Here is a 14,285-nt window from a genome sequence, read left to right as displayed (position 1 = left end):
AATACAGGGTGTTTCATATTGAATGGGACAAAAAGAATAGCGCAGTGTGACTGCCATAACGGATTTATTCAGCCGAAACAAATTTATTCTGAAACTACAATTATATAAGTTTTATTTGGCAACAGGGAAAAATCATCGAATGACGAACTCGCCGCTAGAGGCGCTGCTAAACAAAATGTCGCACATGCAGGAGAAAGCGTACTGCTTTTTCGAATACGCCAAAACCTCCTCGGTAACTGTTGTGCAAAGACATTTTCGCACGAAAGTTCGTAAACAACCGCCGCATCGGCATAACATAAGCAGGTGGGTGACGCAGTTCCAGGATACCGGCTGCTTATGCAAGAACAAAAGCCCAGGACGAAAAGAAACGATACCCGAAGTGGTAGAAAGAATTCATGATTCGTTTTTACCGAGTCCCTCAAAATCAACGCGACGTGCAGGTGCAGAACTGGTTGTCCCTCACACAACGGTGTGGCGTGTTTTGCGGAAGCGTCTCCAATTCACGACCACAATGTAATAACAATGGAATAACAATGTACGTGAGTTCCTGAACGAACGTCTACCCCATTGTTGGATTGGCGGTGCTGGGCACAGGATTTGACATGTCTTCATTGGCCGGCGATATGCTATCACGAGTGTGGCAGGAGCTTGATTACCATGTAGACATTTGTCGTGTCACCGTAGGGGCACATATTGAACACCTGTAGAAACTTGAATTAATGTAGTTTTGAGATAAATTTGAATTTTCTGTACATTAATTATAACGTTTACAATCATGTCTTCTTTTTGTCCCATTCAATATGAAACACTCTGTATATAAATATATGTGTGGGGGGGGGCAAAGATTGCTAATTGAAATTTCAAGATTTGTCTAATAATAGTTTTTAACCTCTTTACAGCTTCTTCCAGCAATTAAACAGGTTTTAATAACTTAAATCTCGTCTTCGACTTTCATGTTTCGTACTATATGAACATAGTTTACCTTGCTGAAATATTAATTTGTAACATTATATGTTTGTATTTTTAACCTTATAATTTTTGAAAGACTAGTGTATAATATATGTTTGTAAAAGCAATATCACGCGTTTCTATGATATTAAATGCTCTCATTTATTTCTTGTAAACTTTATTTATAATTTTTTTTTATTGTGCTATTATTTCAATAGACATAGACAAATGCGTGCAAGATCTAATGGAAGGCAGATGTCGTGGAAAATATGAGATTTGCAAAGGAGGTGAATGTGGTTGTGAAAATGATTATTTGTACAATATCAGCACAGGATGTCGAGGTAAATTATTTCTTTAATATGATTTTTCACTGACAGAAATAAGGATAATTAATACTCCTTATAACTTGTTCCCAAAATAAAAAACGAGCCGCCTAATCTTTCGATCGAAGAGATCCTTAGATATAACAAATACATTGTACTTTAATAAATACTTGTCTCTTTAAACATTTTAACTCAGGAACTATTTGAGAACGATAAGTAATGATTTGTGTGTCTGATATAGCATTTCAACTAATAGTTAGCTGTAATTTATTATTAACCATTAAGATTGGAATTAGTCTCGTGAAAATTCAATCATTGAAAAAAAAGATACTGAAATAAATGCATTATTTAATGTCTTATTTTTACCAAATTTGTGCAATATAGCAGATTTTTGTTAAATATTGCTGTCAAAGGAACACGTCACTATATCAGGAAGCAGCTTGGAGTTAAATTAGTACTTTATTTTCAAGCTGCCTTCTTACTGATATTTTTTTTTATTATTTTGTAGATTGACGAAGCATTTTTTCAAAGAGAGGGGCCCAATAGACAGAAAAATTTCGTTTTCTGCATTTGCAAAAATATATAAATAAATAAAAATTCTCATAAATATTTTTTTCTACCGTGAAAATTTTTTCTAGGTAAGATGATGAAAAATTTCATTCTACTAAATATCGGACAACGCCCTTAGTCAAAAAAATATCAGTGCTGGGAATATCGAGCAATGTGATTTAAGTGCATTCATTATTACCTTTATCAAAAGAAGTGTTTTTTTTTAAAATATTTTCCGATTTGACTGTGAGAAAACATGCAGACCACTGGATCGGCAGTTCTTAAACTGATATGTAAGGTTAAAGGTCATTTCCAGATTCCCTTACCTGGTATTCCATGCACCAATGTTTTTTTTAAGGTTTGAGACCATTGTCCAATTTACATAAACTCATTATTCACGTGTGCTTTTAAGAAGAAATCTAGATCCGCTTAGGGGCTCTCTCTGTGGCTGGGGGGATGAATTTAAGAAAGGAACCGTTAATCCCCAAAACAAGCAAGGTGACAAATGTTAGTGAATTTTATTCTCATTCTGTTATTCTAAAAATCATTTCTAATATTTAACACCGTTGCAGTTGGATTAACGTGGAGTGTCACAATTAGCGAGGTGTGCCATATTTTATTGATTTCAATTTTTTAAACAAAACATAATCCTAAAAACCATAGTGTCCGAAAAATAATTCATCATTCTAGATATACAAAATATTATATATATTTTATAAAAAGAGAGAGTGAATTAAAAAGAATACTAAAAGACAAATTTTCTTTCGGTAATTTCTCAACGTATATATATATATATATGTANATATATATATATATATATTACAACAAGGTTACAAGCATTACTACGAAACAGAACTCTTAAATAATACAGTTTCTGGTTATAACGGTTTAAAAAAAACTATATACCTTTCAATATTTGTTTGAAACTATATTAATAATTAAAATCTGTATCTTGTAAGTTATTTTATAGAATTTCTTATCTATCTCACACTTGATTTCTATTAAACATTATTTAAAGATTTTTTTTTGTTCTATGAAACATTTTTCATGACATATTTAATAACATATATAAAATGGTTTTTTCATATTTTTCCGCAAAAAAAAGCTAAAGAGGTGTACGGTGATCATTTTTATAAATATCTATATTATACATAATAAATATTTATAATATTTCACAAAATTCAAAGAATAATATATCTTTGGAAAGAGCATAATTATTTGCAAAAGAATATATTTTTGGACTAGCATTTTATAAATGCACAACTTGACATTGTACAAATTCACAAAATTTCGTACAAGCATATTTCCGCGGCATTCCATTTCCTGCTAACATCTTTAGGGTACATAACAATCTCTTTCTCGAAATTTATAATTATTTTTTATATTTTTTTAAATATGTAATTTGGTGTATTTAACACAAATATAATAAAGCAGAATATTTTATTTTGAGAGTAATTTTCAGAAAAAATATTTAATTTTAAATTTCGCACAACTATATTTTCAGTTCCATTTCAATAAATTTATTTCTTCTTTAAAAGGCTATTTTTTCTCAGAATATGTTTTAAATTTTTTTTTTTTTTGCATGGAATGCCTATGTTTAGCTTATGCTATAATGTTTAGCATAGGTTATAAAGAAAATTCCTGTTAAGTCTCCACCGACAAGAAAATAAATTTTACTATCAGGCATCTAAGGCACTAATTACGAACATAATTTCGCAAATATTTATAAAATACTATTACACTTTAAAAAAATAACAATAAACATTATTTTTTCTGCAACGATAATTTAAAAATACCAATGAACTCATTATTAAAAACAAGAACTTGAATCAAAATTTAAAAAAAAAAAAAAACACTTATTTATTTACATTACGTATTATACGTCACTCATAATATTTTACTTTGAAAAATACATAATTTGTAAATATTTATTTATAAATTATTTTTTGAAACATTAAATTTATTTATAAAATTAAATTGTTATTTGTTAAATATACTGATGCGAAGGAATTGATCTTTTATTATTTTTTGAATTTAGTGAAGATATGCTATGCAGGGAATGAATATTTTATAGTACCAAGATAAATAAAAAAAACTCAAATTATATGAACATATAAGATAACGAAAGCAATATGTTTCTTTGCACATTCATCCATAAACTCTTAATCAAAATTAAATATGCGTTTTAATTTTCTAAAAATATTTTTCTTCAACTTTCCTAATGCCTCCCTTATGTCTTATATTATGAGAAAAATAAAACTATAATGAAATAATGGGTTAAATAGTTCTGAAAAACAAGCGTGGTCAGGTATTTAAATATTCAATTTTAAATACGGATGTTTAGTGCGGTATATCAGGTCTTAAGATATTTTAAGATCTTAAAAAAATTTGGCTACGTATTCGCCAACTCTATATGTTTTGCAACTATTAATAGTGATTTAAAATATCAAAACACCATTTTATATAATTCATGTAGCAACAGTTTGATTCAAGAAGGTATAAAGATACTTTTTTCCAAAACTAGTATCTTCCCTCAGTTTGTATTTAGTAAAATTTATTGGATAATAATATAATATATCAAAATCTCTATGAACACTTATACACTTTACTGAAATCAATTGCGGAATGAACCAACTGAAAGATTAAATAAAAAAGGCAGATTCATAGCAACAATCAAACAGATACATGTTTTTTATAAAACTTGTAAATATAATATTTTGTTTCCAAATCTCTTAGCTAAATCAAATATAAATTAGACTATTTAAAAAGAAACATCGTTTTTTGAAAAATAATAAATGAATAAATAAATGATATGAAAAATGAAAAAATTAATGATAAAATTTTTTTAAAAAAAAAAGCGGGGTAGAATCAAAACAATGAAACAATGAAAACCCATGAATTAAAATTGCGCTACGCTTGAGTTAATCAAGTTTCTTGTAGAATCTAAGAAATGGAATTTTCATTGGCTTAGCTGAAGATATGTTTTAAAGTAAATAATAGATGATTCAGTTTTTCCGAATATTTTATTGCTTTATATTTTATTGTTTGTCTAGCTATAATCATAAAAGTTGCATATTACGCGTTCTGTAATGCTTAATTTTTTTTAATTCATCATGCGCAGGCTATCTGAAGGATCAATGTGATCGTGCAGCATGACGCAACCTAAAATAAAATTGCTAAGATTATCAGAAACCACGTGATTGGCTTGCTTATAGATATGCTCCTAAAACGTGTACCTATGAAATTAAATGATTTAAAATCAACAGTAATTGAAAAGAAATATTTATACTGAAAAGCAAGATTAATGTAGAAATAGTAATGGTTTGTTGAGGATAAACGTAAAAAAGAACCAATATTATTATTTAATTGACCCAAATTTTAACAAACCATGGAAATTTTAAGAGATATTTATTTCGTTTCCATCTGCAGACCACTGGAATTTGTGCTTGCGGTGATGCTGAACATATTCTTCTTCACTGTAGTCTCTATGCGAGTGCCCGAATGAATTTGAAGACTGATTTGAGACGTCTTTCAATTAGTTGGCCACCTGTCTTATCAGAACTGGTCAAAAGTATTGAAAGTCTTGCGGCCTTGCGGAATTTTGTTTCTAATGCAAATTTGTAAATTTTTTCTCCTTTTGTTTTTTACTTACAACTGTAAGCCTCATGCTATACTTTGTGGTGCATGAGGAGTTTTAAGTCGTTTAAATAAAAATTAAAAAAAAAATTAAAAAAAAATATTATTATTTTTGCCAATTACGAAAAATTTTGATAATACTTACTAAATGAAGCAAAATAATAAGCTATGTACAAAAAATCTAAAATACTGAAGAAATAGAACTAATTCCTCAAAGAGTGCATAAAAGTCACTCTATTATTAACGTCAATGATATTTGGCCAAATTTGAAAATAGGTACTAACTGAAATAAAACATGTAAAATTAATGGAGGAAATGTGTTGATAGGGAAGCATAAAAAGTGACCATAATATTATCTCCAATACTTCATTTTGGTATTTGCACTCCTAAATCGTATCTGATATAGTTTTAATCGGTACCCAATATACTCTTATGTAGATAAAAAGTATTTAATGTGTAAATTTGGTGCCTATTTTAATTGCACCAAATCTACATTTTTGTAATAGATATTGCATTTTTGTGATAGATATTTTTTTCCAGCTCTTCAAAGATATAAGTACAGGTGAAAGTAGTTTGATTGGGGTGAATTTAGCCTGATATGAGTTGAAGAAAGAAAGGAAACAAATAATAAGAAATAAAAGAAAGCAATTAAATTATTTTTGCATGATTATTTGAGATGATATTTGTCTACCAGTTTTATGAACGGTTTTGTAGTGACCAGATTTATTGATTCTTCTTCCCCCCATATGAAGAACTGGTAATCAGTTGGTAATAAATGATTAATATAGGCTATTTTTTGCATGAAATGAACTTTGGAAAAACTGGTAAAACCAGTTGGTGCATTTTTTTTAAATTACTCAATTAGTTTTAAAGATATGAAAAAACGCAAAAAATGAAATTAACATTAAGGGGGGTTAAACTTTCATCCGATCTCCTGACTAAACTTTAAGAGCCTCAATTTCCAGATTACGGCTATCCTCTCTTCCTCTATTTCATAAGTGAAAAATCCAAATATGCAAAAAAAGAAAAAAATAAATAAAAAAAATACGTATTTGTTCAGAGAAAATAAGTTGTGTCTGATTTCGCAACTTAATTAATAATTAGCACTAATTGATTTGCATGTTGAGGTAACTCCAAGAAACATTTCAAATTGGCCCCTAGCTCGTGAAAATCTGGATATTGCCAGTTATTGCGGGTATTTTTTTATTTTTTTTTATTTTGAGCACTTCACATTTTTTATAATAATATTTTGAATTCTAGTTTGTATTCTTTTTATATTATAATATTTATTTTCGTTATTTTTGGTAGAGACTTTTGAAACATTTATACTGTTTTAAGGAATCGCAAAACATATTTCTTATTTACTCTCTGCAGTTAAACTTTTTTTTTTCGTTTAGGTCATAATCAATCTTTAAAAATTGCTGAAATACTATTAAAATTACGTATCGATATTTGAAATATTATTTTTATTTTTGTCAAACTCTTCTTGCTCATAGTAATTATACAATAATTGTAATTTGTTATTCACATTTTTTTAGAAAAATGCACGTGTGACACTGTTACCCAAGATTGTGTTCATTCAGACAATGGCAAAGCTACTTGTATATGTAAAGATAAGCACTATTTTACGGGAACTAAGTGTGTTAAAGGTGAGTAGCAGCTGATGGCTTATAAATATAAAATATATTTATAATTATCACAAGCATTTAAAATATGAAGTTAAGATACACTGTTTCTTTTTAAAATCTGAATATATATTCTAATTTTAAATGAAACATCCTAATTTTTATTTCATTTAAATGGAAGCTGTAATGTTACTTTATATCATACAATGCAACTAAAAATTATACTGTTTTTGAAAACGAATGCAAGAGTTTTCTATAACATGTGCCTTTAACCCATTAATGTTCATAAAAGGAGCGTAATCAATGAAAAAGCACCTATATTAAAAAAGCTGTAGTACATTTCTATATAGATACAAAGAAAAGAAAGTTTTCTGGAAGTATATTGTAATAACTCGAGTGAATCGTGGTGGCTCAAGGAATAGAGCACTTACTTCCCAATTTGATGACTGGTAGATATGAATTCCGCACACGGCTCACACAAACCGCAGGCTGACAAAAAATATTTTCAATGGTAGGCGGATCATGAGTTAGAGTCCCCTTGCGCTCAGGCTAACTGTGGAATGGTGTCGTGGTTTTCCTCTCTATGTAACGCAGGTGCCGGTTAGTTCCATCAGAAAGTGCTCCACGAATTTAAATTTCTTCCAATACTTGATCCAGAAGCTCTCTTGTCCTTTGAATTGTGTTCAAAATTACAAGTTTGATTTTCTGAGTGTATGATTTTAGAGCTCGAAATACTTGACATTATACTTATTTAAAAAGGCAGACCAGCTGGTCACCGGAGGCTGCTATTTTCTGACTCCAATTGTTTGATGAAGTCAGACAAGATTCATTGGATAGTTAACCTTCAGAAGATCGAGAACCAGAAAAGGAGAAGCGTATAAGTCTTCTCTGGAAAGATCCTAGCAGTCCAGTATGTATTCTGCTGAGGCCGGCTGAGCTTGACATTTAGAGCAGACCTCCTGTTTTCAAAGAACGAGAGACTTTTTTGGGTTAGCGTAGTCATAAAGAGGAGGTGAATACAGCTCCTGTTGCTTTGAGGAATTTGAGAACCATAAATGTAGAAGTCTGGCTTGGTTCATGGTGGTAATTCTTTTAGTATAGAACCTACCTGTCAAACTGTCCAGCTTAGGAGCTCCTACCAGTAGCAAGTTGCTGCAGGCGTAGCCCTCCGGGTCATTGGTACACGCAAGCTTTTCCTCCCAGTCAAGGCAAGAACACCGTCGACGAGGGAAGCGGCTAGTAGTTATATAATCCAAGTGGATATTTCTCTCCATTATTTACCACTTCAGCTTTAAATGACTTTTGATCTAAATACGAATATCTATAATATTATTATATTATGATAGACCGAACTAGCTAGTTTCTGCAAATTATATCCTAATAAAAAGCTATTTGTGTAACCAATTTATTTTTGAAAAAATGAAGAATGGTCCTTTTATAAAGACGTGAGGCTGAAATGGATTAATATATATTGTTTATTCTTCGTCATTTTTTTACAGCAATCAAACTAGTTATGATGTCCTTAGTTTTAGTTTCCTGCTAAAATAATTGTTGAATAAGTCTTTTGTCTAAATGAGTGTAGGATATACTTTGTACTACGCGTGAACAAAAGTAACAAGAATAAAGCACGATCGAAGGCATAAAAACTGACATAATAATTTCAGTTCTATACGAAAAATTCTTCCTACGTATCGAAAAAAAATGATACATTAAAACAAAGGCAAACAAGATGTAATGAGAAAAAGGTGCTTTAACCAACGGAAAAGAAGGAATGTGTTAAGAAAAAGTGGTTTATCGATAGAAGAATCGAAGCAAGTTTGAATAAGTATAAAATTTTTTCTTCGTGTTTGAATATCTATTTTAATTTAATTTCCAGAACTTGAACACCTAAAGGTTCTCAACTTTTTCCCTAACACTTGTTCTTTTCTCCATTCTTTTTTTTTTGATAATCTTGTACAACTTGCTCGTGCTTCCGTACTATCCGTGCTTTCACTATTGGATAAAGCACTTTTTTCCTTGCGGCATCTTGTTTGCCTCTTTTTTTAATTTTATTTTTATTTTTTTGTATTCTATTCCTTATATTTCTACAATTTTTTTAATTATTTTTTGGCTCGAGTTCAAAAACAATATTAGAGAAGTTGAGATAAAATCAGGTATCTAAAGTTCGAAGGTCTGTAGGAGCTAAACTGTTAGACCTAGAAACTGTATGATTTAACCAAAACATTCATTGTCATAGATCTACTACTTATTTTTATAAATTATTTTTTGTAGAAAAAGTCAAACCTCTCAGATTTAAACCAGCGATTGTATAAAACTGAGTACACATGTTAACTCAGGGGAAAATTTAGAAATAGTTGAATTTCAGTAAAAGAGTAAAAGAAAATTCTATTTTATATAAGATTTTAAGAAAACTATGCATGCAATTTACATGTCACATGGCCAAAGCAATACTCAAGGTTGGGGAGAGGAAGATAATGACAATTACCCCAGGTCTCGGGATGGCTTAGGGCAAGACCAAACTTTTTTGCAAAAATATGGTGTTTATTAATGTTTTTTTTTAAAGAAAATGACAGAAAATTTCTGTAAAAACTACTGTTTTGCAGAAGCAGTCTTCAAACATTCTACAAAATATGAAAAGAGATCTTTTCGTGCTTTGAGTATGAAGCCCACAGAGCTCTTGAAATCCTTGAGTTTTGTTCAACATTCGATGTAGTTGTCTTCTTCCTCCATTGCACTGCCGCTCTCGTGGGTTCAGCATAAGCACACATTAAGGGGGGGGGAGGACACTTGTCCGAGGAGTACCCGTTTTATCTCACAAACAGAAGCTTTCAAAACGAAACAGAACACTACTACTTGTCAGGCTAAATCGTTTTTGCTTGTTAGAGTATGAATCTTTAGTAAAAATATAATAATTTGGACTAGAAATAAATTCTCTAACTTTAATGACCAATTGAAAAAGGCAGTTTAAATACAAGAGTACATAAGAGAATTGTTATAGCCCTCGTGAAACACTCCAATATGGTAGGTCCAACTTCTTGACTAGTAAAGTGCATTTCAGAGTTTGACCACTTGGAAACCGAACTAATTTCTCCAAAATCTTAGTACCCATTTAGCCCCATTACTCAGTTTCACAACACAAGATCATTACGGAATACCCTGCAGTCATTTTTTTTTCATATCATATAAAGTATGGTAAATATGTTCTACATTCTTTTCGTACATTTCTTTTAGAGGACACTTGTGCGACAAGAACTCCAAAATGTGAACAGAAATGTAATGAAGGAACATGCTCATGTGATGCTCAGCATTATGATGTGAAAGATGAACATCGATGTGGTAAGTGATCCTAACATTTTCAACACTTAAAAGTATTAATCTCAAGCACATTCTGTTGCAATGTATACAGCATTACGCTGCAGAAATAAGCTTAACTAAACTATAATAATTTAATTTTATTTGAATTTAATTTGAGAAATTTTTTATCATTGTTTGGTCAATTGTTTTGTTTTTAACTAGCTGAATACCTGTTCTTTGTGCGTGATGAAAAAAAAGTAAATAATCAATAAGTCGGTCTTAATCAACTCTATGAAATAATGCACAAAACTGACATTTACAATACAATTAAGATAAAATAAATCCAAATAGTATTCTGTAACTGTTTCCTTTTCCAATAGCTTTAATCAAATTAAGCAAAATATATTTTTAGAAATTCCATATAAAGGTTTATTATATTCAATGTCATTTAGCATAATGCTATTTCTTAAAGTCAACTCCTGATAGTTAAAATTTGCCATAATTTACAATTATATCAGGTATTTCTCCTTTGGCCGTAAAAACCTATTTTCACAATATCTACACCGATATAAGTGGTAATATTGGTATTAGCATGCATATTTAGTAGCAATCAAATAATCAATTAACATGAAATCAGTAGTATTTATTATTAAAATTAATTAATCATTTACTACGATCACAATAAGACAATTTTCATGGGTTTCCTACTATCCTTATTACGTATACATAGATATACCTTTGTCTTGCTTTTTATTAAAAAAACCCTACTTTTTAATTTCACCCTGTACCTACTATCAAAGTTAAGTAAATTTAATTCAAAGAAATATATATTAACATCACTAAAAATTTTAAAATCATTTTGGCGAATGAACTAATATCAGTGCTTATTTTGATGTCCGTAAGAGTTCGCCATGATATTATTGGCATCGCGGAGATGCTTAATTAAATGAGGGTATTAAATAGTACTGGTGTTGACGTTATAAGTGCTGTCGTAATGAAAATAAGTACTGTGGCAAAATAGATGTCGAATAAAGGTACTGTTTTAATAGGTTTTTTACTACCTTACGAAAAGAATAAGTATCCCAATAATAACATACAACACATTCATAGCCCCAATTTCGCAACCTTTATTTTTTTATTATACGTTGCATAATCCTAGTTTTGCTTTATAACATTAAATTCACTAATTACTAAATTAAATTTACTATTAATTAATAATAATAGTATGAGGAGTTCAACAAAACAAAAGAAAGAGTGACAATTCATAAACCTATGATATTCAGAATTTACCACAATTTTCCCATGTCTCAATAGGTAACTTTAATTTAATTTTATAATTTCTCATTAATTTTCATTGTAATTCTTATTCATTTATTTATTATTATTATTTATTTATTTATTTTCCCATCCTATGTCGTTACGTTATTATTTTAGCTAAAACAAATTTTAAGAATTGTAACGCAAAAGATAAATTATATTCAGCAACATTTGTCATAATGTTTTCTTTCGAGATTAACCATAGTCGATAGTCAAAAATTTTGATAATCAGCAATTTCCTTCGGTGCTCATTCTTTTCAGTCTGCCACAAAAAACTTATTTCTACTGTATCTACGGTAAATATTTTATTTTTTATTTATAGCCAGCTTTGAACGGTCTCCCCAATTCCGAGTTTACCCTTATCGCTGTTCAACTCCGAAGATTTGTAATTTTGAACCCAACCAGCTAGTTTTTTACGATGTTTAACCCAGAAACTCATTGGTTAAGCATTGGGAAAAACTAGCTTTCGTGGTGGAATTTTTAAAGGAACTCACCCGCATTTGCGTTACACGGAGAGGAAAACAGGAAAAAAAAAACACACGGCCAGCCCGACGGAAAAGGGATTCTAACCCCTGATTCGTCTATCACTAAGGATATTTTACGTCATCATAATAGTCAGTGTCATACAGCAGATATAGTTGTAAGTTATAATATGCATTTTATTTTCAGTTCTGAAAGATAATACCAATCCGTGCAAAAACAGTGCTAAATGTTCGCCCGGGCAATGTCTAAAAGAAGGAGATGTTGAGAGATGTATTTGTCCAGAAAAAACACATTACTCTTTTAAGGAAAATTGCACTGGTAAAAAAAAATTTTCACTGTATTTTGTTATTTTCTTGTTTATAAATTGTAAGACTTTTTATGTTTAAGTGTTAGTATTAAAGTAATTATTTCCTTCTAACTATTATGTTCGACAGATCATCGAATGTTTTTTTTAACTGAATAATAATAAAAAAGGAGAGCAATACATCAATATATAATATATAATTACATTACAATATTTTAAGAACAGCAGTTTGTTCATGGCTTTTGTGTTATAAAGCGTTTTTATGTTATAAAGCGCTTTCTTTTTTCTTTAGAAAATTATCAGACGAAATTCATTGCCATATGTGTAAAGTGGTTTTATTTTAATTAAGTTAAAAATATGTTTTAGGCATGCAAAATTACTAAAAAATTGCTAATCATTTAATTCGTTAATTTTTTAGCATTACTTATTTTTAAGTGATATGAAGATGGCAATACTAAATATAAAATAATCTATTATGAAACACTGTAAGACGTTAAAAAAAAACATAATAGGAAGGCGAAAGAAATAAGTGAAAAATAAAATAAATAGAAATTAGAAATAAATAAAATATATCGAAAAAAATATTCTTTGTTATCCCAAAAATATTTTATTCTCGTTCTGTAAAACCCTATTTTTCGTTAAATAGACTCTTCTATAAATGTTGTCTTTTATGTTATATAATCTGTATGGTCCTCACTTGTTTATAAATCGATCAAGAATTTCCATTATAAAAAGTATTTGGGAGCAGAGCAAATTTGCAAGAGCAAAACATTAGGATTTTAGATGTGAAGTCGTTTTTAAATCCACTCCCATCCAAATATTCTGTTTTCTCTTCGTTTTAACAATAGTATGACATAATACTTTCAACAATAGTAGAAGTCATGAAGATCTGTTCTTAACATCACTAGTGTATTGTAAAAAATGGGATGTATTATTTCTTCGAGCTCAATGTTGAACAACCCAAAAAGTTATGAGAAGGAACATTTTTTTCTGTAAGTAAACATCCAACTGAGCTTTCATATACAGTTTAAATGCTGTATAAAAGCTTTAAACACCTAAAATGTATAACATTTACAGATCATGCCTCTTTACACAATATTTCCCATTCAGAAAACTCCATTATTTGCTCGTTTTGTATGTAGTTTGTAATTGTTAACAGTCTATAACGAGTTACCGTGTGCTTTTCATTGTCTTCTGTTTGTGTGAGCCTTTTCATCTATAGAAACTAAAGCTGGCCTTTAAAGCATGTATGCATGCTTTTGTAGGGTATTAATGATATTTATATCTTAAATTTAGGTTTTTGTAAACTATATTGAATAATTTTATAATGAGTAATTTCTTTCCACTTCCGTTCTGTTAAGCCTCATTCGAATTCGTCTTTATATTCTCTCTGTGCTACACGTATGTTTGACTTACAGACTAATTTTATTTCAAAAATTAGCCTATGAATGTAACCTTAAGTAATGACTCTTATTTTGTATTGTCACATAAAAATAATTTTAATGATTTTTATGTGCATCATATATCTTAATGAAATTATAAATTTTAGTGTTGCTGAATAACCAAAACTGCAATGGCTACTTTATAGCCAGTAGTGTAAAAGATCATGCTAGGTGTTTCACTGCACCATGAATTATGATTGCTTTTTAACGTAGTGGCACTTCGTAGAATAATTCTTAGGTGTTACGTAGTTGCGTCAATATTTTTGTCTTTCAGATACACGAAATTTTCCACTGCGCAGTAATGTAAGGAGGACAGAAACTATAACTTTTAGATTTAAGTAAACCAGTGCAACCAACCAATATA

General features: G+C 29.8%; 1 protein-coding gene across 7 annotated transcripts in view; it reads left to right on the top strand.

Annotated features, from left to right (window-relative positions):
- The window catches only part of LOC107444788 (fibropellin-1), a gene marked incomplete at its 5' end in the record, with an annotated part of 71,059 nt that overhangs the window by 34,521 nt on the left and 22,253 nt on the right, over positions 1-14,285 (top strand). For all 7 annotated transcript variants that reach the window (XM_071188492.1, XM_071188491.1, XM_071188493.1 and 4 more), the window contains 4 exon segments: positions 1,167-1,289; positions 6,995-7,105; positions 10,313-10,417; positions 12,362-12,493. In XM_071188492.1, the coding sequence (XP_071044593.1) occupies positions 1,167-1,289; positions 6,995-7,105; positions 10,313-10,417; positions 12,362-12,493 (471 nt within the window).

This window comes from Parasteatoda tepidariorum, unplaced genomic scaffold (assembly GCF_043381705.1).
Source record: "Parasteatoda tepidariorum isolate YZ-2023 unplaced genomic scaffold, CAS_Ptep_4.0 HiC_scaffold_13, whole genome shotgun sequence".
In the NCBI taxonomy this organism is placed as follows: domain Eukaryota; kingdom Metazoa; phylum Arthropoda; class Arachnida; order Araneae; family Theridiidae; genus Parasteatoda; species Parasteatoda tepidariorum.
Note: the sequence above shows the minus strand (reverse complement) of the source record. Positions and strands in the feature narration are given on the sequence as shown.